This window comes from Macaca thibetana, chromosome 2 (assembly GCF_024542745.1).
Source record: "Macaca thibetana thibetana isolate TM-01 chromosome 2, ASM2454274v1, whole genome shotgun sequence".
Classification (NCBI taxonomy): Eukaryota; Metazoa; Chordata; class Mammalia; order Primates; family Cercopithecidae; genus Macaca; species Macaca thibetana.
Window position 1 is genome coordinate 176,336,964 of NC_065579.1, and position 13,043 is coordinate 176,350,006.

The following is a 13,043-nucleotide window of genomic DNA, read 5'->3' on the forward strand; positions in this document are numbered from 1 at the left end:
TGGATTGGTTCCAAGTCTTTGCTATTGTGTACAGTGCTGCAATAAACATACATGTGCATGTGTCTTTATAGTAGTATGATTTATAATCTTTTGGGTATATACCCAGTAATGGGATTGCTGGGTCAAATGGTATCTCTGGTTCTAGGTCCTTGAGGAATCACCACACTGTCTTCCACAATGGTTAAGCTAATTTACACTCCCACCAAGATTGTAAAAGCATTCCTATTTCTCCACATCCTCTCCAGTATCTTTTGTTTCCTGACGTTTTAATGATCGCCATTATAACATGTGAGAAGGTATCTCATTGTGGTTTTGATTTGCATTTCTCTAATGACCTGTGATGATGAGCTTTTTTTCATATGTTCATTGGCTGCATAAATATCTTCTTTTGAGAAGTGTCTCTTAATATCCTTTGCCCACTTTTTGATGGGGTTGTTTTTTTCTTGTAAATTTGTTTAAGTTCTTTGTAGATTCTGGATATTAGCCCTTTGTCAGATGGATAGATTGTAAAAATTTTCTCTCATTCTGTAGGCTGCCTGTTCACTCTGATGATAGTTTCTTTTGCTGTGCAGAAGCTCTTTAGTTTAATTAGATCCTATTTGTCTATTTTGGCTTTTGTTACCATTGCTTTTGGTGTTTTAGTCATGAAGTCTTTGTTCATGCCCATGTCCTGAATGGTATTGCTTAGCTTTTCTTCTAGGGTTTTTATGGTTTTAGGTCTTACATTTAAGTCTTTAATCCATCTTGAGTTAATTTTTGTATACAGTGTAAGGAAGGCATCCAGTTTCAGTTTTCTGCATATGGCTAGCCAGTTTTCCCAAAACCATTTATTAAATAGGGAATCCTTTCTCCATTGCTTGTTTTTTGTCAGGTTTGAGAACGATCAGTCGGTTATAGATGTGTGGCATTATTTATGAGGCCTCTGTTCTGTTCCATTGGTCTATGTATCTGTTTTTGTACCAGTACCATGCTGTTTTGGTTACTGTAGCCTTGTAATATAGTTTGAAGTCAGGTAGCATGATGCCTCCAGCTTTGTTCTTTTTGCTTAGGATTGTCTTGGCTATATGCACTCTTTTTTTTTTTTTGGTTCTATGTGAAATTTAAAGTAGTTTTTTCTAATTCTGTGAAGAAAGTCAGTGGTAGCTTGATGGGGATAGCATTGAATCTATAAATTACTTTGGTCAGTATGGCCATTTTCACGATATTGATTCTTCCTATCCATGAGCAAGCAATTATTTCCTCATAGCCATCATTGAGAGGTTAGGTTATGGAGTTCAATTTATACTCAAAGAATTAAAAAGTTTGGCAACAATGATAATTGCAAAGATTTTCTAGCTATTTCTGGCAAAACAGTATAGGTGAACACGTTTAACTCTGTCCCATGGAAATGATGGTAAAGCAATTAATAAGAGGAAATAAGCTACCAGGTTAAAAAAAAAAAAAGATGAAGAATAACAGCATTCAGGATAGATGAGATTTTCAAAGGAAAGAAAAACAGGCAGAAATATAATTTAGAATAAATAAAACTTTTATCATTTCTTTGTGTTGGTAGCATTTCAAATCTTATCTTCTAGCTATTTTATAATACACTATTGTTAACGCTAATCTCCCTCCTGCACTAACAGTGAAGTGCTAAGCTGAAGTGATATCCTAAAAACCCTGATTTGATCATTACACATTGCATGAATGTAACACAATATCACATATACTCACTCCATAAACAGTACAATAATTATGTATCAATAATTCTTTTACAAAAAAGAATAGATAAAAACTCAGAATCCCATATCCCAAAATATGGCACTTTGACATGCTGAACTGAGCAGCCTCAAGGTCTCTCTGAACTCCACCTTTGTCTTTTGTCTTTGCTCCTCTGTCTCTCCCAAAGCACAGAATGAAGTTCTGTTCTCTGAAGTTCTCTTATCTGCTTAAAGTTTGGACCCATCAAAGAAGAAAACAATTACCTCTAGTCCCTTCCCTAGTTTTCATTAACTGAACTCACGTCACAAGAAGAAAGACTGAAGTCTGTCATAATATCTCAACAGACTTTTGTCATAAACCACTGTCTGTTCCGTGGGCCCAACAGATTTTGTCCCAGGCCTTTGTTATGTTCTTCAAGCTCACTGAGTTCCCATAAAAATCATTTACTAGTCCCCTAAAATCATCCACTTTCCTCTCTCCTAAGAGGTGGGGTACATAAGCATCTGTACCTTACTGGGATATTTGGTAGTCACTCTGTGATTTTCTTCGCCCTGCATGCTAATAAATTTCTATGTCATTTCTCCTATTAATCTTCCTCTTGTCAGTTGATTTCTTAGTGAACTCACATCTCCAAATTATAACATTTGGCAGGAGCCTAGCAATTTTTAAAAAGAGAAGCCTCCAGACTCTGGAATACCAAGAATAAAAGTATAGAAAGCACAGACCACACACGGGGAGCTTGAGCCAAACTCTCCATTCTAAATCGAAAGATATAAGCCTCTCAAGAGAAAGAGCCTGCCAACTGTCCAGCAAAATAAATTAAAAAGGCACTGTGCAAGGTTCATTACTGTGAATTTGTGGAGTCTACATTGAAAAGAGATTTCAAAATTTGCAAAGAAAAAATGAATCACAAAAATAGGTCCAGAAATTATACTAGCCTCAGATTTCCCAACAATCCAGAATTAAAGAGAAGGCTAATAGAAAAATGTCTTCAGAAATCTGCGTGCAAGTAATTTTGAGTCTATAAATTTATACCGAAACTATGATTTACTAGAGTAGAAAAAGGCAAAGACTAAAAAAAAAAAAATTATCTAAGATGCACCCTTTCTTGTTAGATATATGCCAACAAAAGGGGGAGTTAACCAAGAAAGAGGAATACATGAGGTCCAAAAATAGGTGCTCTCACATAGGGCTGAGTAGTAGAGATCAATGCAGGAAGCTTGGGAACTACTAGGTGATACAAATTACAGGAAGACACAGACCAAGAGAAAGGTCTTGGAAGGCATGGGGTAAACTGGTAGATGTGATTTAATGATGTCAAAAAAACACTGAAAGTGGTGGTTTTATAAGAGTGTTTGTGCATTCTAGAAGTAGCAGCAATAAGAAAATGAAAAACAAGGTAATTTACTCCATGAAAACCAAAATATCACACAAAGAAAGTAACCATAGTACAGCACTTGGCTTAGCAGAAAACAACAGCTACATAGTCATAGAAATCTACAGGTTTATTTAATCTTCCAATTATAATGATTATTTTGGCTGGATAAGTAATGAGATGTGGAAGGGTATAAAATGGCTAAGTGCTCATCTACCATAACCAGAAGTCAATATATATTGTCCAAAGTTTATAAATCAAGAACAGAAAGACATTACTTAGACACATGTTCCAGGAGAAATAGCTTAAATGAGATTAAAAGTTTCCTCCGAGAGCCTCAAGGATGGGCTCACATTTGTTAAATGCTCCTACAGTCCCCTACATGTTACCTTGGTACTTACTTCAAGTGAAAAGAAAAATTTGTGCAATGTCTGCCTTCCCCACAAAACTGCATCAGTGCTTTAAGGCAAAGACAATGCTGCACCTTGTTAACTGCTGGATTCCCAGGACCTAGACTGGTGCTTGACACAGCGACACTAAATTAATTCATTTTAAACACAGGTGAAGCTTTCAAATCAAATGACCAAAATGTTAGGATCACATGGAGGATTAACTAAAGCATTTTCATATGTGACTTTCCCAAAAAAAAACATAAATCTTTCTAATTGTAAGGCATATCAATTTTGTACACACCTAATAGCCATGGAGTTTTGGCTGGTATGCTAAAGCTGAGAGAGACCTTACGGATGAAAACCAACTCCCTTGATTTATCACAAAAGACTCTGAGGTTAATAACCTGTCCTGGGTCATACTGGAGAGGTCAAGGTGGATGACAGGTGACCACGTAAAAATGAGTTATGTTGATAAATTTGTGGCTGTGTCAACTCTACCCAGTTTCACATTAGAGAGTAAAAATATAGAAAAGCCTCACTCCTACTTGTGCAAAGTGTCAAAATATCAAATTACTCTGCATTACAAGAACTACTTCTATTTATTTATATCCTTAACTGAAACTTTTCTCACTTGAATAAGTTCATGTAGCGCATTCTCTCTTTGGAGGATTTTTGCCAACTCAGGATCATAAATTCTCTTTTTTTTCCCTTCTTTTAACCACAGATATTCACCAGATTTTAATCCAGTCTTTTTCTTACTTTATGAAATAGGTAATTCACATAATTTTTAAGTGGACAAAGGCATAGGATAGTCTTTCTCCTGCCTCTCATCCCTTCACTCAGTTCCCCATACCGCCAAAATAAGTTACGCAACACTAGTAACAGATTTCATATCCCCTTCATTTGTATATACAAATGGGGCATACTATACACAATTCGTTGTAGGTTTTTATTTATTTATTTATTTATTTTGAGATGGAGTTTGACTCTTGTTGCTCAGACTGGAGCGCAATCTTGACTCACTGCAACCTCAGCCTCCCAGGTTCAAGCGATTCTCCTGCCTCAACCTCTGGAGTAGCTGGGATTACAGACAAGCACCACCACACCTGGCTAATTTTTTTTGTATTTTAGTAGAGACGGGATTTCACCATGTTGTTCAGACTGGTCTCGAATGCCTGATAATCAGGTGATCCACCCGCCTCTACCTCCCAAAGTGCTGGGATTACAGGCATGAGCCACCGCGCCTGGCCTTTTTTTTTTTTTTTCCTTAATGTATCTTGGAGATATTTCCTTAACAGTACATAAAAAGCTTTCCTATTCTTTTTGGTAGCTGCATCATATTTCACTATATGGATGTACTATGATTTATCACTTAGTCCACAACTGATGGCATTCTACTCTATTTTTCATCTTTTGCTGTTAAAACAATGCCGCAATGACTAACTTCTATAGGCAACTTTTGGCCTGTTTGCAAACTGTACATGTTCAGTGGAATTCCCAGAGAAGAAATGCTGAGTATGTGAATCTGCAATATTGATAGGTCCTGTCAAATTTCTCTCCAAAGTGGTGTATCAATTTACCCTCCCACTAGTAGTGTATGAGAGTTCCAGCTTTCCCACACCAAACTGGAGTGTTGCTTATCAAATAGGTAGAATACGGTATCTTGCTATAGTTTCCATTTGAAACTCTCTTTTGAAGGAGACTGACCCTTTCTTTGTATTTAAATATAAATCTATAATCTGCATAAATGTATACATTTATTTTCCTCTCCCAACTGTCAGGAGTATAATTCTTGATTGTCCATAGCCCTGGCCCAGTCCATCTGGGCAGATGTCCAGCTGCATGCCATTGTCTTTTATTTCCATTCCAAACCATTTTCTAAGGGCAGCCTTCTTTTACGAGGCTTCCCAAGTTAAGCGGAGGAAGCTGTCACATAATCCTGTGTAGGCTTTGAATTCAGGAAGGAAAATTTGACTCTTGACTCTACTACCAATATTGTGAGACTTCTGATTACCTACTGAACCTCTTGAAACCTTAAATTATATGTCTGTAAAAGGCAGTAAAGATACCTCTCTCATACGTTTGCTCTGAGGATTAAGTGATTTGATATTTTTAAAGTTCCAAGCTCAGGGCTTGGATCTGAGTAGTGCCTTAATAAAGGGTAGTTTGGTTTTGTCATCATTAGTTGATTAGGAAAAACGAAAACACACACACACTTGGTTAAGCAGTTGTTTCAGTGCTTTAGCGTACTTCCAATTAGAAACTCCTGGGAGTCAAACATTCAGGGAAGTCCCGCTGGATGGAGTGGTACCATTACTTGGCCATATACAACTGCCAAATAAACACTAAGAATGACTTATTACTAGTTGAAAACTTCGATTTGTTCTCTAACAACTTCAAGTCATTTTGTGTAGGCACTGCCACTTATTTGGAATGTTGATTCCTGAAAGGATGCACTTTTCTGCCTCTGTCTAGGACTTGCAAAGCCTGCAGGGTCAAGGAGGAGAGCAAGAGGAACCAAGGGGCAGCATTTCCATTCACCTTGATGGTGCAGTTACTATCATGTTTCCCTCACTATGCTGGCTTGGCAAAGGACGCTCACCAAACCATGCTTGGAGAAAAGTTAATAATGTGAGAATGTATTTTGAAAGCCCAATTAAAGTTCTCATACAATGTATGACATTCGTGAAACATTAAGTATGCTCTGAATGAAACAAGTCACACACTCCAAAGACGTGTTTGATTTATACTGAGTTCATATTAAGAACAGAGATGTACACTTTTATCTCCTCCATTAATCTGTGAATTCTATGAAGGCATATTTGGTCATTCATTTATTTTTATATTCACATTGCTTTGCACCATGTGGGACACAAAGCAGCCACTTTAACTTATGGATTGAACAGACTCAAAGTATTACCTTCTTAACTTTTACTTCACACAGATTCCCTCTTTTCAGCATATAGCCTGGATTATTTTCCTTAATTTTACAACCACCTACGGTTTGTTGCTACCATTTTGTTTAATAATTGGTAACTAATATTTCTTATATCTGGGTTTTGGTATATTTCATCAGAACTTTGGATAGAAAATATTTTGTCTTGAGGGAATATTTTCTCTTACTTTACAAAACTTGCTATTACCCTTTTTACATATTTTCCACTGTGATGAGGAAAAAAACTTAAAAATGTTACAACTATCAATAAAGCTAGAAGTTCTGATTACATAAACTTACTGCAGGTCAATTTGTGGTATCCTTGCAACTTTAACACATTCAGAACATACAATTGAGTCCATTTCCAAAGAATGTTCACAGCAAAAAATAGAATTCCCAAATTAGCCACCTGGTAGACACCTTATTGAACCCAAGAGATGGGTTCACAAAGATGAAGGGGACACAAAGATGAATACACAGGCCCTGACCTTGGGCCTAGTAATCCTGTTTCACCTTCTTTTCATCAATGACACTGTATTTGGTCAAAGTAACAGCCAAAAGGAATATAGCTGAAATGGGCCACAGTGTCACCCATTCTAGAACAAAGTAAGGAACAATCCAATTGCCTCACATATTCAAATATGTTTTGAAGGAGCAGAGTTCAGAAGGGTGGTGGACAGGATGGTGTCAAAAAAGGAACCAGAACTTTAGAGTCCATTAGAGAGACCTAAGTCCAAACGTCACCTCTCACCTCCTCTCATGATTTAGGGTAAATCACTCTCCACTCGGAGTGGTACCACTCTCCCTCCCACCCACCTGGGTGGAGGAGTTTTCAGTTATCCCAATGACCAGAGGATGCTACTGGCAATTAGTGTGTGGAATCATGGATACCAAACATCTTACAAAGGACAAAAGAGTCCAGTTCAAAGAACTGTTCCATTCAAAATGCCCATAGCATCCATCACTGAGTGCTCTCTCAAACTCAGTTTCTTTAATTGTCAGATGGTAATAAGTGGACCAACGTTTCATGCTGAGTGTGAGATTTACATGATATGTTGCAAGTAAAAGTACCCAGCCCAGGAGTAAGTGCACAGTCAGCCCTTGATAAATACTGTTCTCACCTTACCATCTCTCTTCAGTTACAAATATTACACAGAACTCATTTTAAACAGGTCCATCATGCATGACACAGCCAAGAAACAAAGTTGAGCAATCATTTTCTCAAAGCAGATAAAATAAAGCAGGAATTCCTCCAAGTTTGCAATATCTGTATAACAGGCTTTTGCAAAAATTCTCTGAGCCTTAAATCTAGAGCCAAACACTTTATCTAGAGACCTTTATGACCCAGTTCCAACCTAACTTTCTTACAGCTCCTTTCACTCTGTCCAATTAATGTATATAGCCCCTAACAGATCATAAACCCCTTGCAGGCCTTTGCTCAGTCTGGAATACCTGTTCCCTCTTCTCTCTCTTCCTAAGTTCTCTTTGTATAGAACCATCACCAATTCCTTGAAGACCCAGTTAAAATCATCCCTACCAGGAAGCACTTCCTGGTCTCCCCTATCACTTCTAATGAGTGCGTTCCTTGTATACTTATAAACTGGGCTTAACACTGCAGCACTGATTCTCAAACTAGGATCCACAGAACTCTGGGAGTTTTGGAGTTTTCTATGAAAACTTCAATTGCAGTTTTCCTTTTCATATCATCTAAGATAAATTAATATAAGCATTTCCTGGAAATGGTCAACCACCTGATATGAGTACTATCAAGCAATTTGAGTGCCCACGCCTAAGTTGGGATATACAATAGTGTTGATGCTAATAGGCCTTCTTTAATTGTGAAAGATTAATGAGATCAGAACAGCAACAAAGAAAACATAATGAAGTGTTCTCACCAACTGAAGCCCATATAACTCACAGCACACCATAAAAACAAAGATTTTCCTATGGTTCAAAACAGTAAAATATTGGAAGAGCTGTATCAAGGCATGGCAACTCCCCAAAGACCTGGTGTTTGTCCCGGTATGCATTTTGTGAGTAACCAAAAAAACAGTTTCAGGATGTTGTAAATTCTACTTTTATGGGTCTCATAATTATGTTTTAGTTTATTTTTTAATTTTGTACTTAAGAAACTGTTAAGGAATTCTGTTCTTAAGGAACTTATGTCTTGTTTTATATTTGTACATGTTACATAAAAAAATTCATGCAAATCAACACTGGGGATGCAAAAAGGAGACTTCAAAACACAGGTTTTAGAGAGTGCATTTCCTTTCAAGTACATCAAAAAGCCAGGATGCAGACAATAACCTTTATTACATGTTCAGAATTATAGGCACATCTGATACCATGTTCACTGACTGAAAAGTAGTTACATAACTTTCAGTAAGTTTCCTTAACACTGTTTTTTACAGTAAGATGGGGATATTGATAATATAGATTTGGTCAAAGGTCATGTTTAATAATATTATTGAAAGTACTTTGTAAAGTGCCAGACATATGATAGGGATTCATATTAATGTTTTCAAGTGGTCTTCCCAGCTTCTTATAGCTCTTAAACAAAGAACCCTTTTTCTTACTCTTTATGTCCCTACCACACCAACCCCGTTTGTCTGTTGCACTGACTCCTCTTCATCTAAAATCACCTCTACAGAAGGTATATCCAGCTCTCATAATGACACAAGTTTTTATGCCCACAAAGAGAAATAGCCAAAACACCCTTTCATTTTGAAATAAGATCATAGTGACAAATTGCAATTCTGTTTCCAATCTTGTTAACATCAGGGTGTTGTGTTACTGGGACATTCATTACTACAAAGAGGTTCCATTTGTTTTATTAAATTTTCAGTAAAGGCTTTGTGTTTGTTTATGCCCTTGAAATGAAAGATGTAAGCTCATTTAAAACAGTAAAACACCCACACAAGGGGTCATCTGCTATCCCCCTAACACCTAGCAAGTTCCAAAAAAGATGAGAACAAAATTAGCATTGATATAAGCACAATTAAAACCTTCATTGTTAAAAAGCCACAGTTTTGCCAATCTGGAGATGATGAGAATAGAGAAGTGGTAGGTGAACAAGGAACTAGCTGCTGGAGTGGTCAGCTCCAGTCAGTAAAGAAATTAGAATTGAGAAGTGCCTTAAAAAGCCAAAATGGGGCGGAAAGACCAGTAGGATTTCAGGCCATTACTGACATGATCCTGAAACTGACCTGCTTACTCCTTTCTAACACTGACTTTCAAGTCCCCAACTTTGCTGAGCCTACTTGGGATTTCCTTGCAGGCTGCGTTCATATTATCCAAGACTGTTAGTGTTGCTACGGTGGTGGCAGGCACCACAGGCTGCCTGCCCACACCAGCAGAACTAGCTGACACCCTGGATGAGATCTGTCAGACTTCAAAACTATTTTTAACTACTGTGTAACTTTGAATTTTAAATTCTCAACAGTCAGAGCAATAATAGCTGAAACGTCCCAGGAGATTAAACACTCAATTATCGTAGGAGCTTTCTTGGAAATATGTGGCATGTGATTAACAGACGGTCATAATGAAAATGTTTCACAAGCGGGTAAACTGAGGAACACAAAAACCACCAAAATCACATCACAAAATCTGAATACTAATGGAACTGGCTCACTCTCAGTTCTGTTTCCTATCCATTTTTTTTTTAAGCCCACCAGGAAATCTTGAGTCCGAAGTAAACATGGCTTTCTGGAGTGCGTCCTTCCAATGACAATGGTCATTCTAGTGCAATCTCGGGAGGAGATAGTGTAAGCCTCTCATTAGTTTAAGAAAGCGAGCTGCATTTTACTTAACCCCTCTTTCTTCGGGGGGATGAAAAGACTCAGAAATACGCATTTAAATGAGGCGTGTCTAAAACTTTTTGATTTTTGAACATAGGAAAGGAAAGATAAAAATATTACAGAGAAAGGGTACCCTTTGATTACTGAAACCAAGACAGCTGGAAACTTGATTTCCAGACTCTGTTTGGGAACCTGAGGCAGCTGTTTCTAGGAGAGATGAGAAGTAAAGAAATGTGGCGTCGTTTACATGGCCAGTCCCTTTTGGTGAAAGTCTTGGGAACGCATTATCACAATTCCTTTTAAAAATCATTTTGAGAAAATTTAAATAAGATGGCAAAATACCATCTTAGCTGAGGGGGTGACGCCCCAAAGCTTTACCTTTTCCACTTTTGCCCCGATCTCCTCCCACACCAGTGGTGCTGGGATCGCGCCCTCAATTCCCCTGGCCGACGGCTCCGCTCGGCTCACAAGTGTTTCCCATTACTACAGGCGGGACGCCGGGGCAATCGCTTTTGCCACAGAACTTGGAGAGTAGAGCGTGTGTGGAACCGAACCCAATCACGTTCCGGCAGGGGAAGGTGGGAAAGGAAGAGCGCGGAGCCAAGCGGGGATCGGGGGATATGCGTCCGGCCGCCGGGCAAGAACTTCTGCCCGATTTAACCTGTAGAGGAGAGGCGAGTGGTGCGGCACGGGAACGGGGCAAGGAGGAGGAAACTTTAGCAATGGAGGAAGAAGAACAGAAAGTGGCGAACTGCAGCCTGACCCAAGAGCGGCCAGCTGCCGGCGGTCAGGCCGGGAGCCTTCGTCTAGCGAGTACGCGCAGGGCCCCCCCGCGACCTCCTCCGCGACTCCCACCTGGCAGCGGACCGGCCTGGAGCCGGAGGCTGGCTCGTCCCCGGCCTCTCCTCCTCTTCCTCTTCCTTGTCCCGGGAAGGACTTCGGGGAGCGAAGAACCGGGAGAAGCTGTGCCAGGGGGCGCTGCCCTTTCTCCGGCCGCTGGACATTTCCCGAGGGGGCCGCTGGCCCGGGGCCGTCTGCAGGGAACGACCTAGGTGGTGCCTGGTGCCCGGAGCCCGACCGGGCGCCGCGGGATGCGGCGAGGGCAGATCGACTCGACGCGAGCTGCCAGCGCGGCTCAGTCTCTCCCGGGCGGGAGAAATGCGGACGCGACGCGCTCCTCGCGCTGCAGCTCCTCAAGCCGCTGCGGCTGCTCCTCCTCCCGCCCTCGCCCGGCGCGGCCCGCCCCACCCCCAGGAGGAGCCAGCGGCCGCGGCACCGCCCTGAGCCGGGCGCAGCCGCCACCGCCGGAGCGCGACATGGTCCCCAGAAGGCGCCGGCCTGAGAGCCTGAGGGGTGTCGCCCAGCGAGCGACGCTAGGCTCGAGCTTCCCGCTCAAAAGAGTTCAGGCTGCAGCCTGTTGAGCTTTGCCTTCAATTACTTTCTGTGACCGTTGTGCTTTCTATCCTACAGTGAGAGCACAGAAACAGTTTTCTCCAGACTTTCGAAAGAGGTTTATGAACTAAGATTTGTGAAAACACTTGGCAAACTGCAGTACCGGGGCGCCCCGAACTTCCTGGGAGCTAAGAAACAGCTACCGCAGGGACAGCCCCAGCCCTGAGGGCGAAATCGCGTTAGCCCAGCACCCGGCGGCGGGAGGGAGAGGGGGTACCTGTCAGGCGGTCACCACTTCCCGGCGCGTTCCGCTGGCTTTCTGTGGTGTGACTTTTCCTAACCGCGTTGTGCTTCACACTTTTCACACTCCACGCTGCGTACTTCCCTGCGAACTCTTTCAAAAACGGCACTGATCAAAAAGTATGATTTCAAGCTTGTCAGTGCTGAAACATATTTAGCAGTCGTTACACAGATGCCACTGAAATCTGGGAACCAAAGGGTCCTTAAGACTTGTTTTAAGTCTAAGTACAGTGGTATGGATTTTTCTTGTTTTTTCATACCCTAGCAGCTAGTACAGGAGATATTAAGAGGCCCATTCACCCCAGGTGTTTTGTTTTCGTTTGAAGGCGAGCTGCCCCTGGGGTAGGCATCAAGGAAGTGATATGGCGTTTGTTCATTAAACAATGTGTACAAGTAAATGAGATACAAATGAAATGTCCACAGCAGAGGGGAACCTTGGAGTAATCTCCCCTCTGGCTTTCGGGAGATGGAGGAGAAGCAGCATGAGTAGATTGCATACCTGTAAGCCCCAAGTCCTTTCAGCACCTGCTGGAGGCTGTTGAGCCTCCCTGCCTCCCCACACTGCCTCCCAGAAGCCCTCCAGCCCCTACTAACTGTAATAGAGCCAAGGCACTCACTCGCATTTGTTCTGGCAGGATTTAACCCATTAAAGTTCGGTCAGCCCGGTTTCCATCAGTCGGGTTCATCTCAGTCTATCCCTCAAGATTAATTCTTTTTTACTCGTTGGTAAATATTTCTTGCTTCTCTGTGAGCCTAGTCTGAGAAAATAGAAAAAATCTAAGATAATAGACTAGAATAAGACAAGTAAAGTTCCCAATTCTAGCTTTATTATAAGAGAATCTCCATTGAAGACCCACTTACCAAAAAGCCCAAAGAGAGTAATAAAGCAAACTGTTTTTTCCAGCTAAAAGGTCGAAATGATAATTTGTCTTCCCAACGTGTTATTGAATCAGTATATTTGTCCCCCATTTGTTCTGTGATCAAACCAGGCCCCAATGCCTACCCAGAGGGTACTTCGTTCAGGAAGTTTTTCTTGGGATAAAAATGGGTGGGAGTCAGTAGGATTTAATTAACAAATTATGGTTTTAACTAATAATATGTCTAACAATACTCTGATCTCCACTCGGTGACACAGCAAAGCACTTAAGTGA

General features: G+C 40.8%; 1 protein-coding gene across 2 annotated transcripts in view; it reads right to left on the reverse strand.

The window, feature by feature from the left end:
- Positions 1 to 11,425, reverse strand: part of CRYBG3 (crystallin beta-gamma domain containing 3) — a 120,981-nt gene extending 109,556 nt beyond the window's left edge. Inside the window, exon 1 of one of the 2 annotated variants that reach the window (XM_050782013.1) lies at positions 11,056 to 11,425. In XM_050782013.1, coding sequence (XP_050637970.1) covers positions 11,056 to 11,204 — 149 coding nt within the window. In that variant the 5' untranslated portion in view covers positions 11,205 to 11,425. The remainder of the gene's footprint in view (positions 1 to 11,055) is intronic. The other variant, XM_050782014.1, reaches the window with a different exon arrangement.
- Positions 11,426 to 13,043: the final 1,618 nt, after the last annotated feature.